This window comes from Corvus cornix, chromosome 22 (genome assembly GCF_000738735.6).
Source record: "Corvus cornix cornix isolate S_Up_H32 chromosome 22, ASM73873v5, whole genome shotgun sequence".
NCBI classification, from domain to species: domain Eukaryota; kingdom Metazoa; phylum Chordata; class Aves; order Passeriformes; family Corvidae; genus Corvus; species Corvus cornix.
This window is the reverse complement of record NC_046351.1, coordinates 2,464,282-2,481,143: the sequence shown is the minus strand read 5'-3', so window position 1 is coordinate 2,481,143 and position 16,862 is coordinate 2,464,282. Positions and strand designations below refer to the sequence as shown.

Here is a 16,862-nt window from a genome sequence, read left to right as displayed (position 1 = left end):
ATCCCTGGAGGTGACCAAGCAAGGGCTGGACACGGCACTCAGAGCTCTGGGCTGGGGACAAGGAGGTTTTAGGTCACAGCTTGGACTCAGTGGTCTCAAAGGTCTTTCCCAACCTTGCTGATTCTGGGATTCTGTGAAACCACCTCACACCCACCCAAGGGTGGAAAAGGGGGAGTTGGCTTCCTTTGGGGCAAAACATGGGAAAACCAGGTTCCCTCACCAAAGTGATGACCCCGTACTGCTTCTCCACCTTCCTCCTGAGCTCCCTGAAGCAGGCTGTGAGCCTCTCGTGCAGGGGCTTCAGCTGCTCCGTCAGCTTCTCGCCGTGGATCCGGATCCCCTCTGCCAGGAGAGGCATCTGAGGGAGGGAGGGAGGAGCAGAATGAGCTGCAGGAGCACAGACCAGCCCTGCTGCTCCCCAGAGTGCGAGTTAAACAGCTCAGATAGAATGAAAGGGTTTCAATCAACGTGTTTTGGGTTTGCAGAGAGGAAAATAAACAGTGACACAGGAAGGGAGCTCAGCTGCTGACTTGGAGCTGGGGATAGCGAGGGAACTTCAGTGCTGGAGCTCCAGGTCTGGAACAAACATCAACATTTTCCCCATTTACAGCACAGTTCCAGGGCCAGGCTGGACGGGGCTTGGAGCACCCTGGGATGGGGAAGGTGTCCCTGCCCATGGCAGGGCTGGCACTGGACGGGCTGTAAGGCCCCTTCCCACCCAAACCATTCCACAACTCCATGATTCCATCTCCTCCACTGCTTTGGAAAATGCATGTTAAATCCTGGAATAGATCCCTTCTCAGCCCCCAGAGCTGTGTGCCTGTGAGGAGGCTTTAACCAGGCTCTGCTGGCTGTGGGAACGAGCACAAACTGCTCTGCAGGGATGGAATTTGCATCCCAAGAAAACAGCGCAGTTTTTCAGCGCCATTTGGGTCCAAACAGACCAATCCTAATGGTCAGGGCTGACAAACCAGTAGCTCTGATGGTTTCAAGAAGAGGTAACAGATATTTTAATATTCATGAGGGAAAAGCCATCCCGTGTTGGCAAATATTTCAGAGCACTTGGAGTATCTCAGGCCACAATTTTAGCACACAGAAGTTTTCTTAAAATAAAAACGAACTGTCCATAAATCCAGATTGTTCTTGTGACACTGATCTGTGTTAACACCCCAGCAATGCTGAGGAAACATCTGCCCTCCCCAGTGCTTCCAGCTTTCCCCCAATTCCATACCTGAATAGCGATTTGTTGCTTGAGCAGCTCGATTTTGTCTTGATCTTCAGGATGTTCCTGGAGATATTTCTCTGTGAAGAAGGCCTGGAAGCAAAGAGAGGAGGTGACACAGGTGACACAGACACTGTTCCCTCAGGCAGCTCTGAGGGGGAGATCCTTCAAAAGCGATTTGCTGCCATTATTCCTCGTATTAAAGCCAAATTTTGCTGGCACCAAGCTGAGGAACAAAGAACCAGAGTTATTTGTTGGGAAAAGGGAACAAACCCCACTTTTTTATGTTAAAAAAGTTACAATTTTTTCCAGTGAAGCACATGGAGAAACAGTTACTGCATCAGAAAGGTTTTGCTCAGTCCCGATCCCCTTCTCACAAACCAGTACTGACCTGAGTAACTGAGGTTCCATCACTTCTACTTCTCACTTAAACGTGAGTGGCAGACCCAAAACCTCAAGTTCTGACTTCAAAAAGCCCCTTTGTCTTGCAGCAGTCAGTGCCCCACCACCCACCCAAACCACCCCAGCTGCCCCAGGGAGAGCAGAGCAGCTCCTGCTGCAATTCCCTTGATTTCAGCCCTTAAATCCCCCATTTCCACCTGGGGCTGGTTACAAAGGTTCAGCAGAAATAGAGACCACGCTGGGATTTGGGCTCCCAGCTTCCTCCAACAAAGCACCTTCAGTCTCCACTTCTCCTGGGTTTACCTCAAATCAGCAGGATCTGGTCTTGGTTTGAAGTTGAACAAACACAAATCCACTTTTCTGGACTGAAAACTGTGCCAATTCCCATGCTGTATCCCATTGAAATGGATCCCAATTCCTGGTCAGAATAATTTAACTTCTCTTTTTTTTCCTAGATAAACCCCCTAATAAGTTTTTCATTGCATCTCTGAACTATTTCAGCCTCTGAATTTATTTTTTTTTACTTCTGTAAAACTGGAGTACAAGGTTTATAGGGCTGGGGGTTTGATCCTGAAGGGATGGAGGTGAGCCTGGGAAAGGGCTGCTGGGTTGGTCCCAGAGGATTTTCCTTGAAAGTGCTTAATTATTGCAAGAGGAAAGATGTTAAAAACCCCAACTTTGGCTTTTGGCTACGATGAAACAATTAAAACTCAGATTTTAGCTGCCCACAAAAGCCAAATGTTCTGCTCTGATCTGCAGCTGAAATAGGAAAATATGAACCAGCAATGAGTACTTCCAGATGTGGCTGCAGAGACTCTGTGTTTTCTAGTTTTAACTGCTTTCCCACTTTCGTAATTCTAAACTTGATGTCAACCTTAATTCATAAAATGGGAGGATTCAGGGCCAAATCCAGCCCTGGCAAAGCTTCCAAACTCCTCTGGAATCAGCAGAGTTAGAGCCCAGATCAATCAGCCCCTCTCCCAATTAACTTGTGCACCTCATTTCATGGATGGGGACACAGCTGAGGAGAATTAAATGTGTTTTACCACATCCCACCCCGTCTGGGGAAACCAGCAGCGCCTTTTGTGCTGGGAACCTCATCATGAGGTGGAGGGAATCAACAGCTTCAGTCAAACAGCACAGAAAAGAACAACCCACACTGCTCAAGTGAAGTCAGCTGAGTAAACCTGCACAGGAAATGCTGCTTTCTCCCTGAATTCTCTGCTCTGTCCAAGATTCCAAAGACAGAGATGTTGTTGTCTTTGCCTTTTCATTCCCTATCAATACATAGGAGAAATGTCAGGTTTTGGCTTTTCTTTGTTCCCTGGGCTGCCCAAGCACCTCTGTGCCCCACAGGGCAGGAGCAGGTTCTTATCCCGCTGGAAAGGGGCCCAGAAGAGCTGGATCCTTCCTCCCCCTGGCCCTGCAGAGCACAGAACCTGAGCACTTCCACCTTGCAGCCAGGGCAAATCCCTGTTCTTTGCTCTTTTCTCCTCCTGTCTGAGCTCTGCACACACAGACCCCGAAAGTGCCGTGTCTGGAACCTCCCAGGGCCCAGCCTGGGCCTTCCACACTGCAGAGCTCAGGAAACCAGGATCAGAGTCCTGGAATGCTTTGGGCTGGAAGGGACTTTAAGGACCAGGGTGCTCCAAGACCTCTCCAGCCTGGCCTTGGGCACTTCCAGGGATCCAGGAGCAGCCACAGCTGCTCTGGGAATTCCAGCCCAGTCCCTCCCAGCCAGGAATTCCTTCCCAATATCCCATCCATCCCTGCCCTCTGGCACTGGGAAGCCATTCCCTGTGTCCTGTCCCTCCATCCCTTGTCCCCAGTCCCTCTCCAGCTCTCCTGGAGCCCCTTTAGCCCATGCAAGGGGCTCTGAGCTCTCCCTGGAATTTCCCTTCTCCAGGTGAGCACCCCCAGCTCTCCCAGCCCTGCAGAGGGGCTCCCTGGATGTGACAGACACCTTCTCATAGTTGGTGTAGCCCCCCATGACCGCGGGGTCCACGATGCCGTTGAGCAGCATGGACAGGGGGTGCACGGGCAGGCTCCGGTCCCAGATGTGCTGCTGGACAATGTTGGTGATCTTCTCGTTGGTGAGCTCCATGGTCTCTATGGCATTCTCCAGGGGGCTGATCTCCTCCTGAGGGAGAGGAGAAACAGAATGAACCTTCATTAGTCACAGAATAAACCTTTCAAACCTTCGATCAATTTTTAGGGAGAAATTCTCCCCTGGGAGGGTGAGGAGGGGCTGGGATGGAATTCCCAGAGCAGCTGTGGCTGCCCCTGGATCCCTGGAAGTGCCCAAGGCCAGGTTGGAGCAGCCTGGGACAGTGGGAGGTGTCCCTGCCCAGGGCAGGGGTGGCACTGGATGATTTTAAGGTCCCTCCCAACCCAAACCATCCCGGGATTCCATGGTTCTGTGATTTATTCCTCTCCACTGAGTAAGAAACGAAATAATTTGCTTTTATCCGTGCCACATCCAACAGCAGAAGGATTAACATTCCCAAGTGTTCCAAGGCTCTATTCCATGAGGGATTGGAGATCCAGCCCCCGTGGAGAACTCACCGTTGTGACCTGTTTGACCTCGAACCACTTGAGGATGCCTGGAAATGAATAAGCTGTTGTGTAGGTTGTCCTTTCTATCCACATGTTCTGCTCAGAGAAGGAAAAAAAAGACACCTGAGATACAAGGAAAATATTGGTCTTGGAGTTCAATGCTCTCCTGTGTGGGATGAGGCTTCCAGAACAAGCTGGCAGGAATTCCACAGCCATTTCCACCTTCCCTGACTGGGATGGAGCCCCTTGCTGGGCTCTGGAGGAAGCTGGGCTCACACAGCACCACATTTATGGATTCTGATGGATTTAAATGTTAGAACTCCAGCTATGGAGCCCCTTGACATCATTCCCAGCTTCACACGGAGACTGCAAATGCCTTTTGTGTCTCCTACATTTTAATTCCCAACCTCCATGGCCACAGTGAGAGGGAAAAGGTGACAGTTTGGTCAAAATGCCACCACCAAAACAAACAAAAGGCAAAGGACTCACAGCAAACTCGTTGTCTGGATCTTTCTCTCCTTTCCTGACAGGCCTGGAGTGGGTGAATTGCTGCACCTCGTTGGCTCTGTAGTAGCTGGGGAGAAGCAGAGTAAAAGGTGATTTTCCTCAGCTCCCACCCTCACTCAAATGTTCAACTGTTTCCTCACAGGCTGTGGGGAGGACTTCACACAATTTACACAGGACACAAAGGCCCAAGTTAGTGGGGAAAACACAAAGAAAATGTTGAGGGAAAAGGAAAATAAATTACTTTAAGATCTGTTCAGGAACAGGTTTATCTTTGTAATTCAGTGGCAGGTTCATCACAGGCTTCACAATGAAGCACTGCACATCTGAGCAGCTCTGGTTAAGGATGAAAAACCAGGAACCCTTCTGGGAAAACAGGAGAGGGAGAGAAAAACCCTTCCTGTCAGACTTCTCCACAATTCCCTGTGCTCTCGTTAAGTATTTTTTCTTCAAACCTGACTAATTCATCACCAATCACAGGCATTATGTTGCATCTTGCAGTTTGTAGGCTCCTTGTGAATTAAAAACCCAAAAAGAAAAGGACTTTATAAATAATCATCACAGATTCCCAGAACGGTTTGGGTTGGAAAGGACCTCAAAATTCATGCAGTTCCACTGCCCACCATGGACAGGGACACTTCCACTATCCCAGGCTGGCCTTGGACACTCCCAAGTGCTGAAATTCCCTGGTGAAAATGCTTGGGAATCCTGGGCACCACTGATTTCTACTTTGGGAGACAGGAAAAAGGGAAACAAGGTTCTGCAGGAGGTTCTGTGGATGCATCTGGCTCTTCTCTCTCGCCCCACAGTTATTTACCAGAGGCTGCCCCTCCTTCTCTCCCACTTTTTAGATTGATGAAGCCAACTGAATAAAGGAATTGCTTTAATCCAGGAATAGCTGCTTCAGCCTCAGCTTTTGCACCTGTGAATAATGACAGACATTACAAAATCCTGGTACTTTTATCCCCAAGCTCTGCTTTAAGGACTGTGTGAGGCTTTACAGAAGCAAATCCTGGCTGGCAAAGCAAAGCTTAACCAACCTGACCCCCGTGAGCAGATGATTTCTGTGAATCCCCTGCCCTCTGAAGTGGCAATGTTGTAGTGGGGGGTGAAGGCAGCCCCCATACGTCCTTGAACTCGCTGAGGGCAGCTCTGAAGAGCATTTTGAGAGCCAAAGTCCCCCTGCCTGCAGCGAGGAGCCAGGTGGCCACCAGCCAGGCTGAGCCCAAACCCACAGAGGCACTTTAGATCAGGCTCTGAGCCCCAGCTGATGAATTCTTTGTCTCAGGAGAGCTCATTAGCTTGGGCTGGGTGCCCTGCTGGGCCCCTGCACAGCTCCCAGTGCTCAGCTGCTGGGGACTGGGCTGCTTTGGGGTGCAGGGAACCCCTGAGGCTCAGCACAGCTCACCTGGTACCCCCAGCACATTACCACCAAAAGAACAACGAGGTATTTTGTCATAAAAGAGCAAAAAACCCCAACTGAAGTAATAAAAAAGAGCATGAGACAAAGGAGGTTAAAAAGAGCCTGAAAGTAAAACCAACCCCAGAAGCAGCAAGGCCTGCCTAACACAACAGAGATCTGGGCACTCCTCATCTCCTCAGGAGGTGTTTGTGGGAGTCCAGGCAGGACCTGTCCCACATCCAAGCCCTGCAGCTGCTCCCCCTCATCCCGGGGCTGTGCCAGAGACCCGGAACCCAACACCCCCAAACCTTCGGGACGGTTCAGATCTGCATCCAAATTCTGCAGCTCGGGTTCATCCCGAGCCAGAAACATCAGAACAAACACAAACAGATGCAAAGGAAGCAGCTGAAACAAAGCAGCAACAGAAGAGGCGTTTCTGATACCAAGTTTGGTCTTGAATGGATTTTAATTTCCTATGTGGGTTCGGTGCTTGGCAGGAGGACTGCAAGGGAAGCATCTGCTATCACTGCTAGAGCTGGGCCTTTGTGCACAGGATCTGAGGGGCCAAATGGACCTTCAGCTTCTCCAGCCTGGCCTGCTGAACACAGGCTGGGAGCCCAGGAACTTGGTTTGCCTGGTGTGCATCCCCCAGGAGCCACGCACTGAAGTCACCGGCAGCAATCTGGAGCACCTCCACTGGGTCACACTCACAGTTAAGAGGATCTCAACCCTGGTGGGGAGCTTGGGACACAGCCTGCAGTCCCAGCAGCAAGGGGAAAAATAAGAATTAAAAAATAGTAAGGGCTGTGCACCCAATGACTTTCAGGGAAATAATGACTTTGCATTTTTTACCACAAGACTTTTAGGGGAAGAAGCACACAAACCCCAGCACTTCATAAATGCTAATGGCCTGCAAGGAAGAAAGGAGTGTCCTTCACTTTTTATCCCACTTTCACAGCCTGTATTCCACATCTTTCACCCAGAAACACCCAACTGGGTCCCACCATGGCCAGAGCAGTCGGCATTACCTGAGTGAGAATTCAGGAAATCCTCCCTGACAGCAACTTGTTTAACTCTGACAGCCTCAAACTGCCTTTAAATCCACCCTTGCAACTCTGGACAGCCCCATTTCCATGCCCAGTGCCTGGAGCAGTAATCCCCTCGCTTATCATTACTGCTGTTCACCAACTGTGTTACTGTGGGGAAGAGGCAGCTCTGGGATGTGCCAAAAGGCCCTAAACCCAAAAGATACACTGTTTGGGGGAAGCCTTGATCTCCTCTGCTGGAGGGGCAGTGCTGGTCATCTTCTCAGCACTGGGGAACTGGGTCAGCAGCTTCAGGTTAAAATCCTCCCTCCGCTCGTACTCCTTGCCACGGTAGATGAAAATCTTATTCTGCGGGCAGGAGAAGAAAAAGGGAATTAAAACTCAACAAAAGCAGTGGGACAGAGCTTTCCAGACACCCCCAGAGCTGGTTTATGGGAAGGGCTGATCCCAGCTGGACAGACAGAAGGGGTGAGGGAAGGAATGCGGGCAGCAATGAGGGCACAGCAACTCCCAGGAGCCAGGTCTGGCAAGGAAACCTCAGATTTGTCTAAAAAATGCATTTCTCCACAGAGAGTCATCAAAGAGAGTTGGAAAGGAGCTTTTAAAGGTCACCTGCAATGAGCAGGGACATGATGTCCCCACAAACACATGCCAGTGTCACCGAGCTGCTCACGCCTCCTTGCACTGCACAAACTCACGGGTTCGGCACAGGGACTCTCAGCCAGGGGCGGATTTTTGGTAAGAGAATAAATGTGCCAAGAAATTCTTAAATACAGGGAGCTGCCTGCTCCCTGCCAGCCCCTGGTGTGAGTTCCCTGAGGGATCTCCCTGGGCACAGATGGGAATTTCACCTCAGTCCCGTTCCTGACCATCAGTGTCCAGCCCTGGCAGTTTTGCTCCACGCACCCAACTCCAGACCATGGCCAATTATTTCTCCACCTGGCAGTGGTTTCTGGAAGGGATGGATTCCAAAACATGACCTGCAGTTGAAAGCTTTCCATGCCATCCCCCCCTCACAGTTCTAACTTAACATTTCTCTCTTTTATTAAGCTTGGCTTCCCCTGAAGGCCAGAACTTCAAACGGCTCCAGTCTGAGAAGGTAAAACGGCCCTGAATTTTAAATAACAGGAATATTTTCAGCCTTGCTGACCCTGGAGCTGAGTCATTGCTGTCCTCCACACAGGTCCAGCAGTGCTCAGCAGCTGCCTCACAGAAGAAGCACCTTTGCACTTTAATTCTTCTGCGTGGGACAAACTCTCCCTGATCACTGAAATGATCCCTGGCCTGGAAATTTGGTTGGTTGAGGCTGGAAAGCAATGGGATAAATTCTTCAGAGGCTGAACATTTCCTAACAGCAACAGTCACATTTCAGAGGGAGCACAAATACAAAAGGTAAATTCTGTTTAAATCCATAGAAGAACTCATCAGTCATCCAAAAACCCTTCTTTAACACCCTGACTCCACTCAAGCTGGTAACACACAGAATTTCATCTCTGACTTGTCTCTTTGGAGACACTGAAATGCTCCAAAACACTCCTGGGATTTGGATCTGTCAGTGCCACTGAAAGGAGAAGGAGTTTGGCACCGAATTTTCTTGGAAGCTCTGCAAAAGTTGTGACTTTTAGGGTCTCCAGCACTCCAGAAATTGGGTGTGGAAGGATCCTTACCCGCAGGAAAGAGGGAAAACCCTGTCCATAGTATCCAACAGCAAAGTACTCGGGCTGAGGTCTCATGGCCTTCATGATATTCTCATAAAAAGTAGCTCTTTTTTTCTGGAAAAGAAAAACACACCAGACTTTCACTGTGGAATAGTCCAGGACACTGCCAGCTCACATTCCCAGGGACAGTTCCTGATCTCTGAGCTCTGCCCTCAGAACACATTCCACAATTGCTGTTTTGATGAAGTCTCTCATCCTTATCCATTTACTTGATTAAATATTTGCTTTGTCTGGGCCAGAACCAACTTCATTTCCTGGTCTGCAGACATGAGAACAATGCCACGGCTTTTAGGATTCCAGAAGGATACTTGAAATCCTTCACTGTGGGAAAACAAATGAAATATAAATATATTCTGAAAGTGAGCAGACACAAATGGTGACAAATGTCAGAGAACTGGCAGAAATAAAACTGGGCAGATGATTCTGCTATGAGAGAACATAAAGACCATCTGGTTCCATCCTTAACCACTAAAAAACAGAATTCAGAGCCAAGAGGATTCTATAGCCCTGTGTTCATGCCCAGCAGTTTTACCACAGAAATAACAAGGTGATGAGATTCATGGAGCCTGAAAATGCACCTTGGTTGTTACTTCACTTGGTTAAAATCAAGAATTCTAAACATCTGCACGTGGTTTTGTCATGCTAATCAGAAGGTCAAAAGAAACTATGAAAATATTTATTCTACTACTAAGCTTACAAAGCCATGGGGTTAAGTTGGTTTGTTTGTCTTTAACATACATTTATTTTAGGCTTATCCTGCTGAACAATATTAATTTAAGCAGTCAGCAGCCTGCTGGAAATGGAGAAAAAAAGCCTTACCAGGAGATTCCCAAGTCCCTCGTAGTCAAAGATCTTGTTTTCATACATGTCAGCCAGCTCCTTGCTCAGCTGAATGGCTTTTTCCCACATCTCCATGGAGGGTGAGGAGAGGCAGGAGGGGAAGAAGAGCACAAGCAACATAAAAGACTCAGTTAAAAGCCTTCATTAGCACAGCTAGGTAAACAAAAATGCAGCTGATTTTAACTCAGGCACTACTTTCATGCTCTGCCAGGTTTCTCTCAGACTCTGTGCTGTGCATTTTTTTTGCAGGGATTATTGCAGTCATACAGATCTTGTGATCTGGAGATCTGAAAGTGATTTACAAAGCCAGGTCTCCCTTGTGATCCTGCCCGGGCAAACTGAGCACTGGGAGGAGGAAGGACAGGTCTGAACAGCAGAGAGAGAAGCCCAGGTGGTCTCCTCCTACAGCAGCACTTGGACAGGGGTTCCTTGGGTTTGTCTCATCATGGAATCATGGAATTCGGGTGGGAAGGCACCTTAAAGCCCAGTGCCAGCCCTGCCATGCCCAGGGAGACCTCCCACCATCCCAGGGTGCTCCAGCCTGGCCCTGGGCACTTCCAGGGATCCAGGGGCAGCCACAGCTGCTCTGGGAATTCCATCCCAGCCCCTCACAGGGAACAATCCCTTCCCCGTATCCCATCTGAATTTCCCTTGTTTCAGCTTAAAGCCGTTTCACCCTGGCAGAACCCTCTCTCCAAGGTGCAGCTCCCAGGGTCAGCGTCAGCCAGGGGAGCCACTCTCCCTGCAATCCCCAAAACCTGACACTCCCAGGGGAAGGAAGGAAAACACCTGCAGATTCCCCACCTACCCAGACCCCTGAACAGGTTCATCTTCCAGACAGTCTTTGGCCAACACAGAATTAGGAATCAAATATCCCCAGACCAACACAGGCCCTGCTCAGGCCAGCACTGGGATCCCTGCCAAAAAGCCAGGCCTGGTGTGGAACCACGCCTGCTTTTACCCTTTTAACCAACCTCAGCCAGCCACAACCACTGAGCCAGGAGTTCACCAGTAAGGAAATACTAAACACAAACCAAAGGGAACTTCCCAAGGCAGGTCTGCTGTAGGAGCAGGGTGAGATACTCACTTTGCCCCTGTCAAAGAAGGAGATGATCTCCTGGTAGAGCTTCTCCTTGAGCTCCTGCTGGGAGTACACGTAGTAGGTGTCCCTCTGCAGCAGGTGAGGGACACAGGGCTCCTCTGACCACTGGGACAGGGAAAAAAGGCAAAGGTGAAACAACTGGAACGTTTCCAGATAAATCCTTACAGTGGGTGATTCAAAACAAATCCCTCATTGATGCAAAGGAAGTTTTGCAGGGATATAAACCTGAGACATTTCCTCCCAGCTCACTGCAGCAGCAGGAGGATGTAACAGATCAGCTAATAATTATTTTTTAATAATTCTTTTTTATCATTATTATTTAATTATATCACCTATTTTATATATTTTATAATATACCATTATTATATATTGTATGTACACCATTATTTATATACCATAATATCATTATATATAATTATATCATTTCATATATACCATTATATTATTATATATATCTCATAGTTGTAATTATTTTGCTGTGGAAACTGCAACGTTGTGAAGCCCCTTAATGACCACTGGTACCTACATGATTCAAAGTCACATTAAAAATAGAAAAATAAGTGATTTGGTTATTCTGAGCTGTTTGTGGTTCATTTAAATCCCAAACCCTGGCACACCTGGAGCAGCTCTGCATGCAGGAGCAGGGTGTAGGCGGCCTCTGTGAAGTTCTCACAGTCTGTGTGCAGGTCCCTGAGTTTGTACAGGTACCTGAGCAAAGGAAAAGCAATTCCTTGGTGTGAAGGGCTCCTGTATCCCAGGGAACACCCAGGAATAAAGGCTTTTGCCAGGCTCATGGAGGGACACAGCCTACCTGATGTAAATGTCCTCTCGCTTCTTCTCCTTGTAAAAATTCTGCCAACAACAGAAGAAGTCAAGCACTGGCAGTGTAAAGCACCACAGATTTGCAGAATCTTCTCCAGACAATTACCCTGAGCAGCAGTTTTAGGCATTTCAGGGATATTTGCTGTCATTTTGGCTGCTCAGGTGGATCCACCCGAGACCATCCCTTAATACCAGGGGGGCACCAGCACCTCCAAAAAAGGGCCAAATCAGGGAAATGGCTTGTCTGAAGTCATACAGGCTCTTTACAGGGGAACAGAGATCCCAACCACCAGCCAGGCATCTTTCCTGCCTGTGTTCCAGGGTTCCAGATTAGCAGGATCAGCCAGTGACTTGATTTTGGACTGCCCATCTTTCTGTGTTTACAGCTCCAGAGCCTGATTTGGGCACATCATTAACCAAAAATGGCATGAGGAACTGATTAAAATCCTCCCCCAGCTGAAAAATAATTCCAAGGGGGCCTAGAGAAGCCCAGGGGAGGTGTCCCAAGGCCCTACCAGCACGTTGACAGTGCAGCTCATGCGGTTCTCCTTGCTCTCGTCGTGCATGATGGTCCTGTAGTCCAGCAGGTTCTCCAGGAGGCTGCTGACCAGCAGGGCAAACACCTCTCCCGAGGCTGCCAGGTACTTGTGCTTCCTGCAGTGCTCCAGGAGCCTGCAGGGACACCCAAGGGACAGAGGGGAAGGCTCAGCTGTGGCTCTGGGTGGTGGTAAATGGGATTTCAGGGTGAATTACCCCAAATTTCCAGTGCTTCCCTGGATGGACACTCAGTGCTGGACACACACACCTGAGACACCCAGCTCAGGCAGGGCAGGACAGCACTAGTTGATCTAAAAAATTGAGGTTTTGGTGCTAAAATGCTCTGATTTTGCTTTAACTTTGAGCCTGCTCTTCCACCTGCAGCGCCCTCCCCAGTTTGGCAGCTGACTCTGAATTCCATCTCCAGTTTAGGGCAGTAAAAAGTGCAGAATAAACCCCTCATTTTTGGGCAATCAGCCCCAGAACACCTGCACAGCACTGAGATCACTGCAGCTGCACCAGCTCCCTGCTCACTGGAGTAATTAATGAGTTGGGGCCTCTTTGCATTAAAAAAGCAGCCCAATTAAGTGTAAAAAAAAAAGATAAAAGAGCCTCCAGGTGCTTTATAAAACTCACAGTTTCTCCAGCAGGATCTTGTACTGCTCATCCCCTCGGCCCCCCTCCACCTCCTGGTCCAGCTTGGTGATCAGCTCGTTTTCAAACTGGAAAGGCAAAAACCCCCAATCAAACAGAGAACAGCCCTCAGGAGCAGGGGCTGGCACCAGAACCCCCTGGGGGTGTTCCTGACCCTCCCCACCAGCACACGCTGGGTTCACAGGCTGAGGGCAGGGTGTTCTCAGTGCTGGGGCGGAAAAAAAAGGGTAAAAATCCAAAATGAGAAGACTGGAGCAAGGAAATGCAAGTCCTCCCTCTCCCACCCCACAGAGTCATGCTCTGGTGTGATGCCTTAGGTTTGAGCTTTTATATTTTCAAGCCCTGCACTGCCTGCTGTGTAACTCTGGAGTTTCCTGCAGCCTGTTCACTTCTGCTCTCTGTGCTGGGCAGACATAACAAAGCCTCTCCGGGCCTGCTCTCCAAGGACACCCAGACTGTCCTAGGCCCAAAATGTGTAAACCAAAAGCCTTTGAGAAGGGGCTGAGCTTGGGGAAACTCCATCATTAACTGAAGCTTTAATTGGGGAATTAACCCTGCTATGCAAAGAACCAAACCTATAAAAGTGTGAAGAACTCGTGACCTGGGGCCCACCTTGGGGCCCATCTGGGCAGTGGCCTCTGGCTCCCAGGGGTACCTTTGAAGGCCTTTCACATAAATACCTCCCTGTATTCCCTTATTCCTGTCCAGGCTCTGTTTTAGGTGGCCTCTCAAGGCATCAGGTGTAATTAAGCAACCACATAATCCTAATATTTGACTGCCCAGCAGTTTTCTGTGGAGTAACTGACAGCCAAAAGTCTGTCCTGGGGGGATTTATGTTGTTATTATAAAGGTAAATAAATAGCTAAAATTACTTTTTAGACCCTCTGAGGGTCTTCAAATTGTTTCCCAATTTAGAGGTGGGCACTGACACCTCTGAAAATGCAGGGAAGGGTGAAAAAAGGGGAATTCAGGGATTATCCAGGTCATGGAAAGGCCCAGTCAGGGACAGAACTGCAAAGTCCTGACCCCTACAAACCACGGTGACTTCCCAAGGGGCTTGGCACAATTTTGGGTGGGGTTTTTTTTTTTGTTTTGTTTAAATATTCTCTTCTTTTGTCCAGTGGACAATGTGGGACATTTGTAGTGAAGATACCACTATTGTGTATCTATTGTAAATACACGTAGCATATATTCGTATAAATGTATTTATATATATATATATAATTTTTATATGCATATAGAATATAAGATTACATATAATACAGACTATATTCTATATAAAATATTGTATCTTTTTATATATTGTATATATCTATTTCACATTATATTGCATTTAATATCTATACATAGTATTATAATAAATATATTGGTTATATAAGGCATTCCCTTACCTTGTGGAAGTTCCTGTTGCCACTGAAGTTGAACTCACACTGCATCATGTCAAAAAAGATGGGAATTGTTGCTTTCCTCAGCTCAGGCTCTGGGACCAGGGTCACCTCCAGGATTGGCCCCACCATTGCTGGGATGAATTTTATTTTGTGGGGACCTGCAAGAAATTTAAAGTCAAATACATCCAGTGGCAGCATTTGGGTTTCCAGTGTTTAAGCACAATAGTCACAAAACAAACTGCTCAGAATGTGGATTTTCTGTGGTTACTGCTTAAGGCAGAATTAACAGGTTACAGCTCCAAAATTCAGGAAGACTCCAAGGAAATAATTGAGCTGAATTGTGAATCACAGAAAAGGCTCTCTGAAAAATCCCACTCATCCTTTACATGGCACAACATCCTTTAGAGGGAATCTAAGAAATTACCTCAGCAGCTGATGTGAGGAAAAAATCAGCTTTTCCAAGTTATTCACCGAAAAAAGAGGTTTTGTGTGCTGAAAGAGCTGAACTTCAGGCGCAGTTCCCCACATTAAACACGTGCAGCTTTTGTAAAGAAATAAAGGATTTGAAAGCCAGCTTGAGAGCTGGAATAAAGATAATTCCTTAGCTGGAACTCACCCAGGTTATACCACATATCCCTGATTTTGAAGCCAATTTCTTTCCTCATGTCCCCATACCTAGAAAAAGCAGTAAAAGGAAGAGATGACAAAGGCCAAGCATTGAAATGATCCCTGGAATGTTGTTGGAGAAGTGAATGGCAAAGCCACAAATGGCTCACTCTGAGGGGACTGCAGAGTCCTGAGAGCAGAATTTCCTGAGAGCTGCAGCCCTGCTGCTTCCTGCAATTCCACCCCAGTCTGGTTGGATTTGGGTGTTTTCCCCTAAAGCTTTGACTGCTGACATCAAGGCAATGCAGAAAGATTTCACTGTCTGGCTTCTTCAAGCCACTTCTGCAGAAAAAAGGGACAAACCCTAACAAAAGTCTGTGTCCAGATGCTCAGAGATATCCAGGCACCGGATTCCAAGGAAATGAAGAGGTAAAAGCTGCTCAGTGACTACGAACTGCTGGTTTGGGGCTGTCAATGCCTCTGAGGTGCTCTTGCTTTCAGGAAAATACAAGGTGGGGGACTAAAAAGTTGGAGGCTTTTAGGATTCCTCTTACCTGCCTTCCATAAAGGCTGAGGAATTGCATCGGGGAATTTTGGGAATCACGACAACCTTTCCATTACAGACCTTCCAGTGGACAGAATCCTGGCAAGGAGCTAAAACAGTTCAAGATCTGCCTGACCAGACTTAAAACAGCCACAATTTAAAGCCCTGACATCTTGTCCTGGTCACCCCCTTATCACCCTGCCTTTATCAGCATTTCCATGGCACCTCCTCCCATCCTGGGGCTGCGTGGGGGTGTCTGGAACAGCCCAAACGGAGCTTCCTGACAGCAGAAAGGGCCTGGCAGGTCTGAAATGTGAACTCACTTCTTGATGATTTTGCTGCGTTTGGCCTGGGAGAAGGTCTCCAGCTGGAGGGACTCGTGAGTGAGGAAAGCCACTGCCAAGTGGAAATAGTTATTCCAGAGCTGGGGAAGAAAAAGGGGATTAAAATGGGAGGAGAAAAAGGAAAAGCAAGAACAGGCACAAAAGAAGCTGCCCAGTCCCAAATGCACAGCTCCCTCCAGGGGAGGGGAACTACAGTGAGATTTAGTTTTTCTCCCTGCATTTCAGGTCTGGGATCCCTGGATCCAGGGAAAATCCAGGAAAGAAAATCCAGCAAAAACAGGACAATCACCTGGAGTTCAAAATTTGCTTGATCCAGGAAGAAGCGGTTGAGGACGGAGGTGAATTGGTTCACTGCCCGGAGGAAAACCCTGAAGAGACAAAAACATCAAATAAAGGTGATTCCTGAAACAAAATAAACCACACTGCAGCTCTTGGTTTATGGCTCCTACGTGCAAGGTCAGGAGACAGCAAGAGATGCTCCCAGAAAAGGCAGGAATTCCTCTAAATCAGGGAACATTCCAAGTTATTCCTTGGTGTAACAGCCTCAAGTTGCATTGGGGAGGCTCAGGTTGGATTTCAGGGAAAACTTCCTCTCTGGAGGAGAGGTTAAGCATTGCCCAGTTCTAGCTTTAGGTTTTCCATGTGGTTCCCCCAGAACTGAGACCAAAAAGGCTTCTCTGGTTTAAGTTGTCCAAAAGACCCCATGGGTGGATTACGTTCCTCTGGGCGGGAGAAAGGTTTCCAGTTCCACCAGTGGAAACGGACTGGAACTAAAACTGGCTGAAATCTGATTTAAATCAGCCTGAAGTGGCTGAAGAAAATAAACCTCCTTGTGTGAGCCAACCTCCTTTCAGGCCCGGGGAGGCTCCAAAGCCAGGCTTAACCCAGGCCTAACCCTGTACCTGCTCTGCATCATGTTCATGACCATCCAGTCAGCTGCATACACATTCTTCCCAATCAGATCCTTGAACATAATGAACGTTTCCATCAGGAAGTCCTGTTGGAAGAACAAAACCCATCAGGTTGCACGTGGTGGTTTTTTGTCCATGGAATTACAGGGAGATGATGCTGTGACCTCACGAAATGCAAATGTTTGCAATTGCATTGATTAACGACCACGCTGATTGGCAATCAATGCCCTGCCCCTCCTCAGAGGGGTCTCTCATTGTGTGAGC

General features: G+C 48.1%; 1 protein-coding gene across 3 annotated transcripts in view; it reads right to left on the bottom strand.

The window, feature by feature from the left end:
- DOCK5 (dedicator of cytokinesis 5) overlaps positions 1-16,862 on the bottom strand; it is a 72,754-nt gene that overhangs the window by 10,763 nt on the left and 45,129 nt on the right. Inside the window, exons 29-47 of one of the 3 annotated variants that reach the window (XM_039564247.1) lie at positions 16,590-16,684; positions 15,977-16,055; positions 15,667-15,767; positions 14,810-14,868; positions 14,197-14,351; positions 12,788-12,873; positions 12,130-12,286; positions 11,604-11,644; positions 11,410-11,500; positions 10,778-10,897; positions 9,670-9,759; positions 8,800-8,904; positions 7,339-7,480; positions 4,929-5,010; positions 4,670-4,754; positions 4,190-4,276; positions 3,588-3,764; positions 1,232-1,315; positions 221-358 (exon numbers count right to left, since the gene is read on the bottom strand). In XM_039564247.1, coding sequence (XP_039420181.1) covers positions 221-358; positions 1,232-1,315; positions 3,588-3,764; positions 4,190-4,276; positions 4,670-4,754; positions 4,929-5,010; positions 7,339-7,480; positions 8,800-8,904; positions 9,670-9,759; positions 10,778-10,897; positions 11,410-11,500; positions 11,604-11,644; positions 12,130-12,286; positions 12,788-12,873; positions 14,197-14,351; positions 14,810-14,868; positions 15,667-15,767; positions 15,977-16,055; positions 16,590-16,684 — 1,974 coding nt within the window. The other 2 variants (XM_039564248.1, XM_039564249.1) reach the window with 2 other exon arrangements.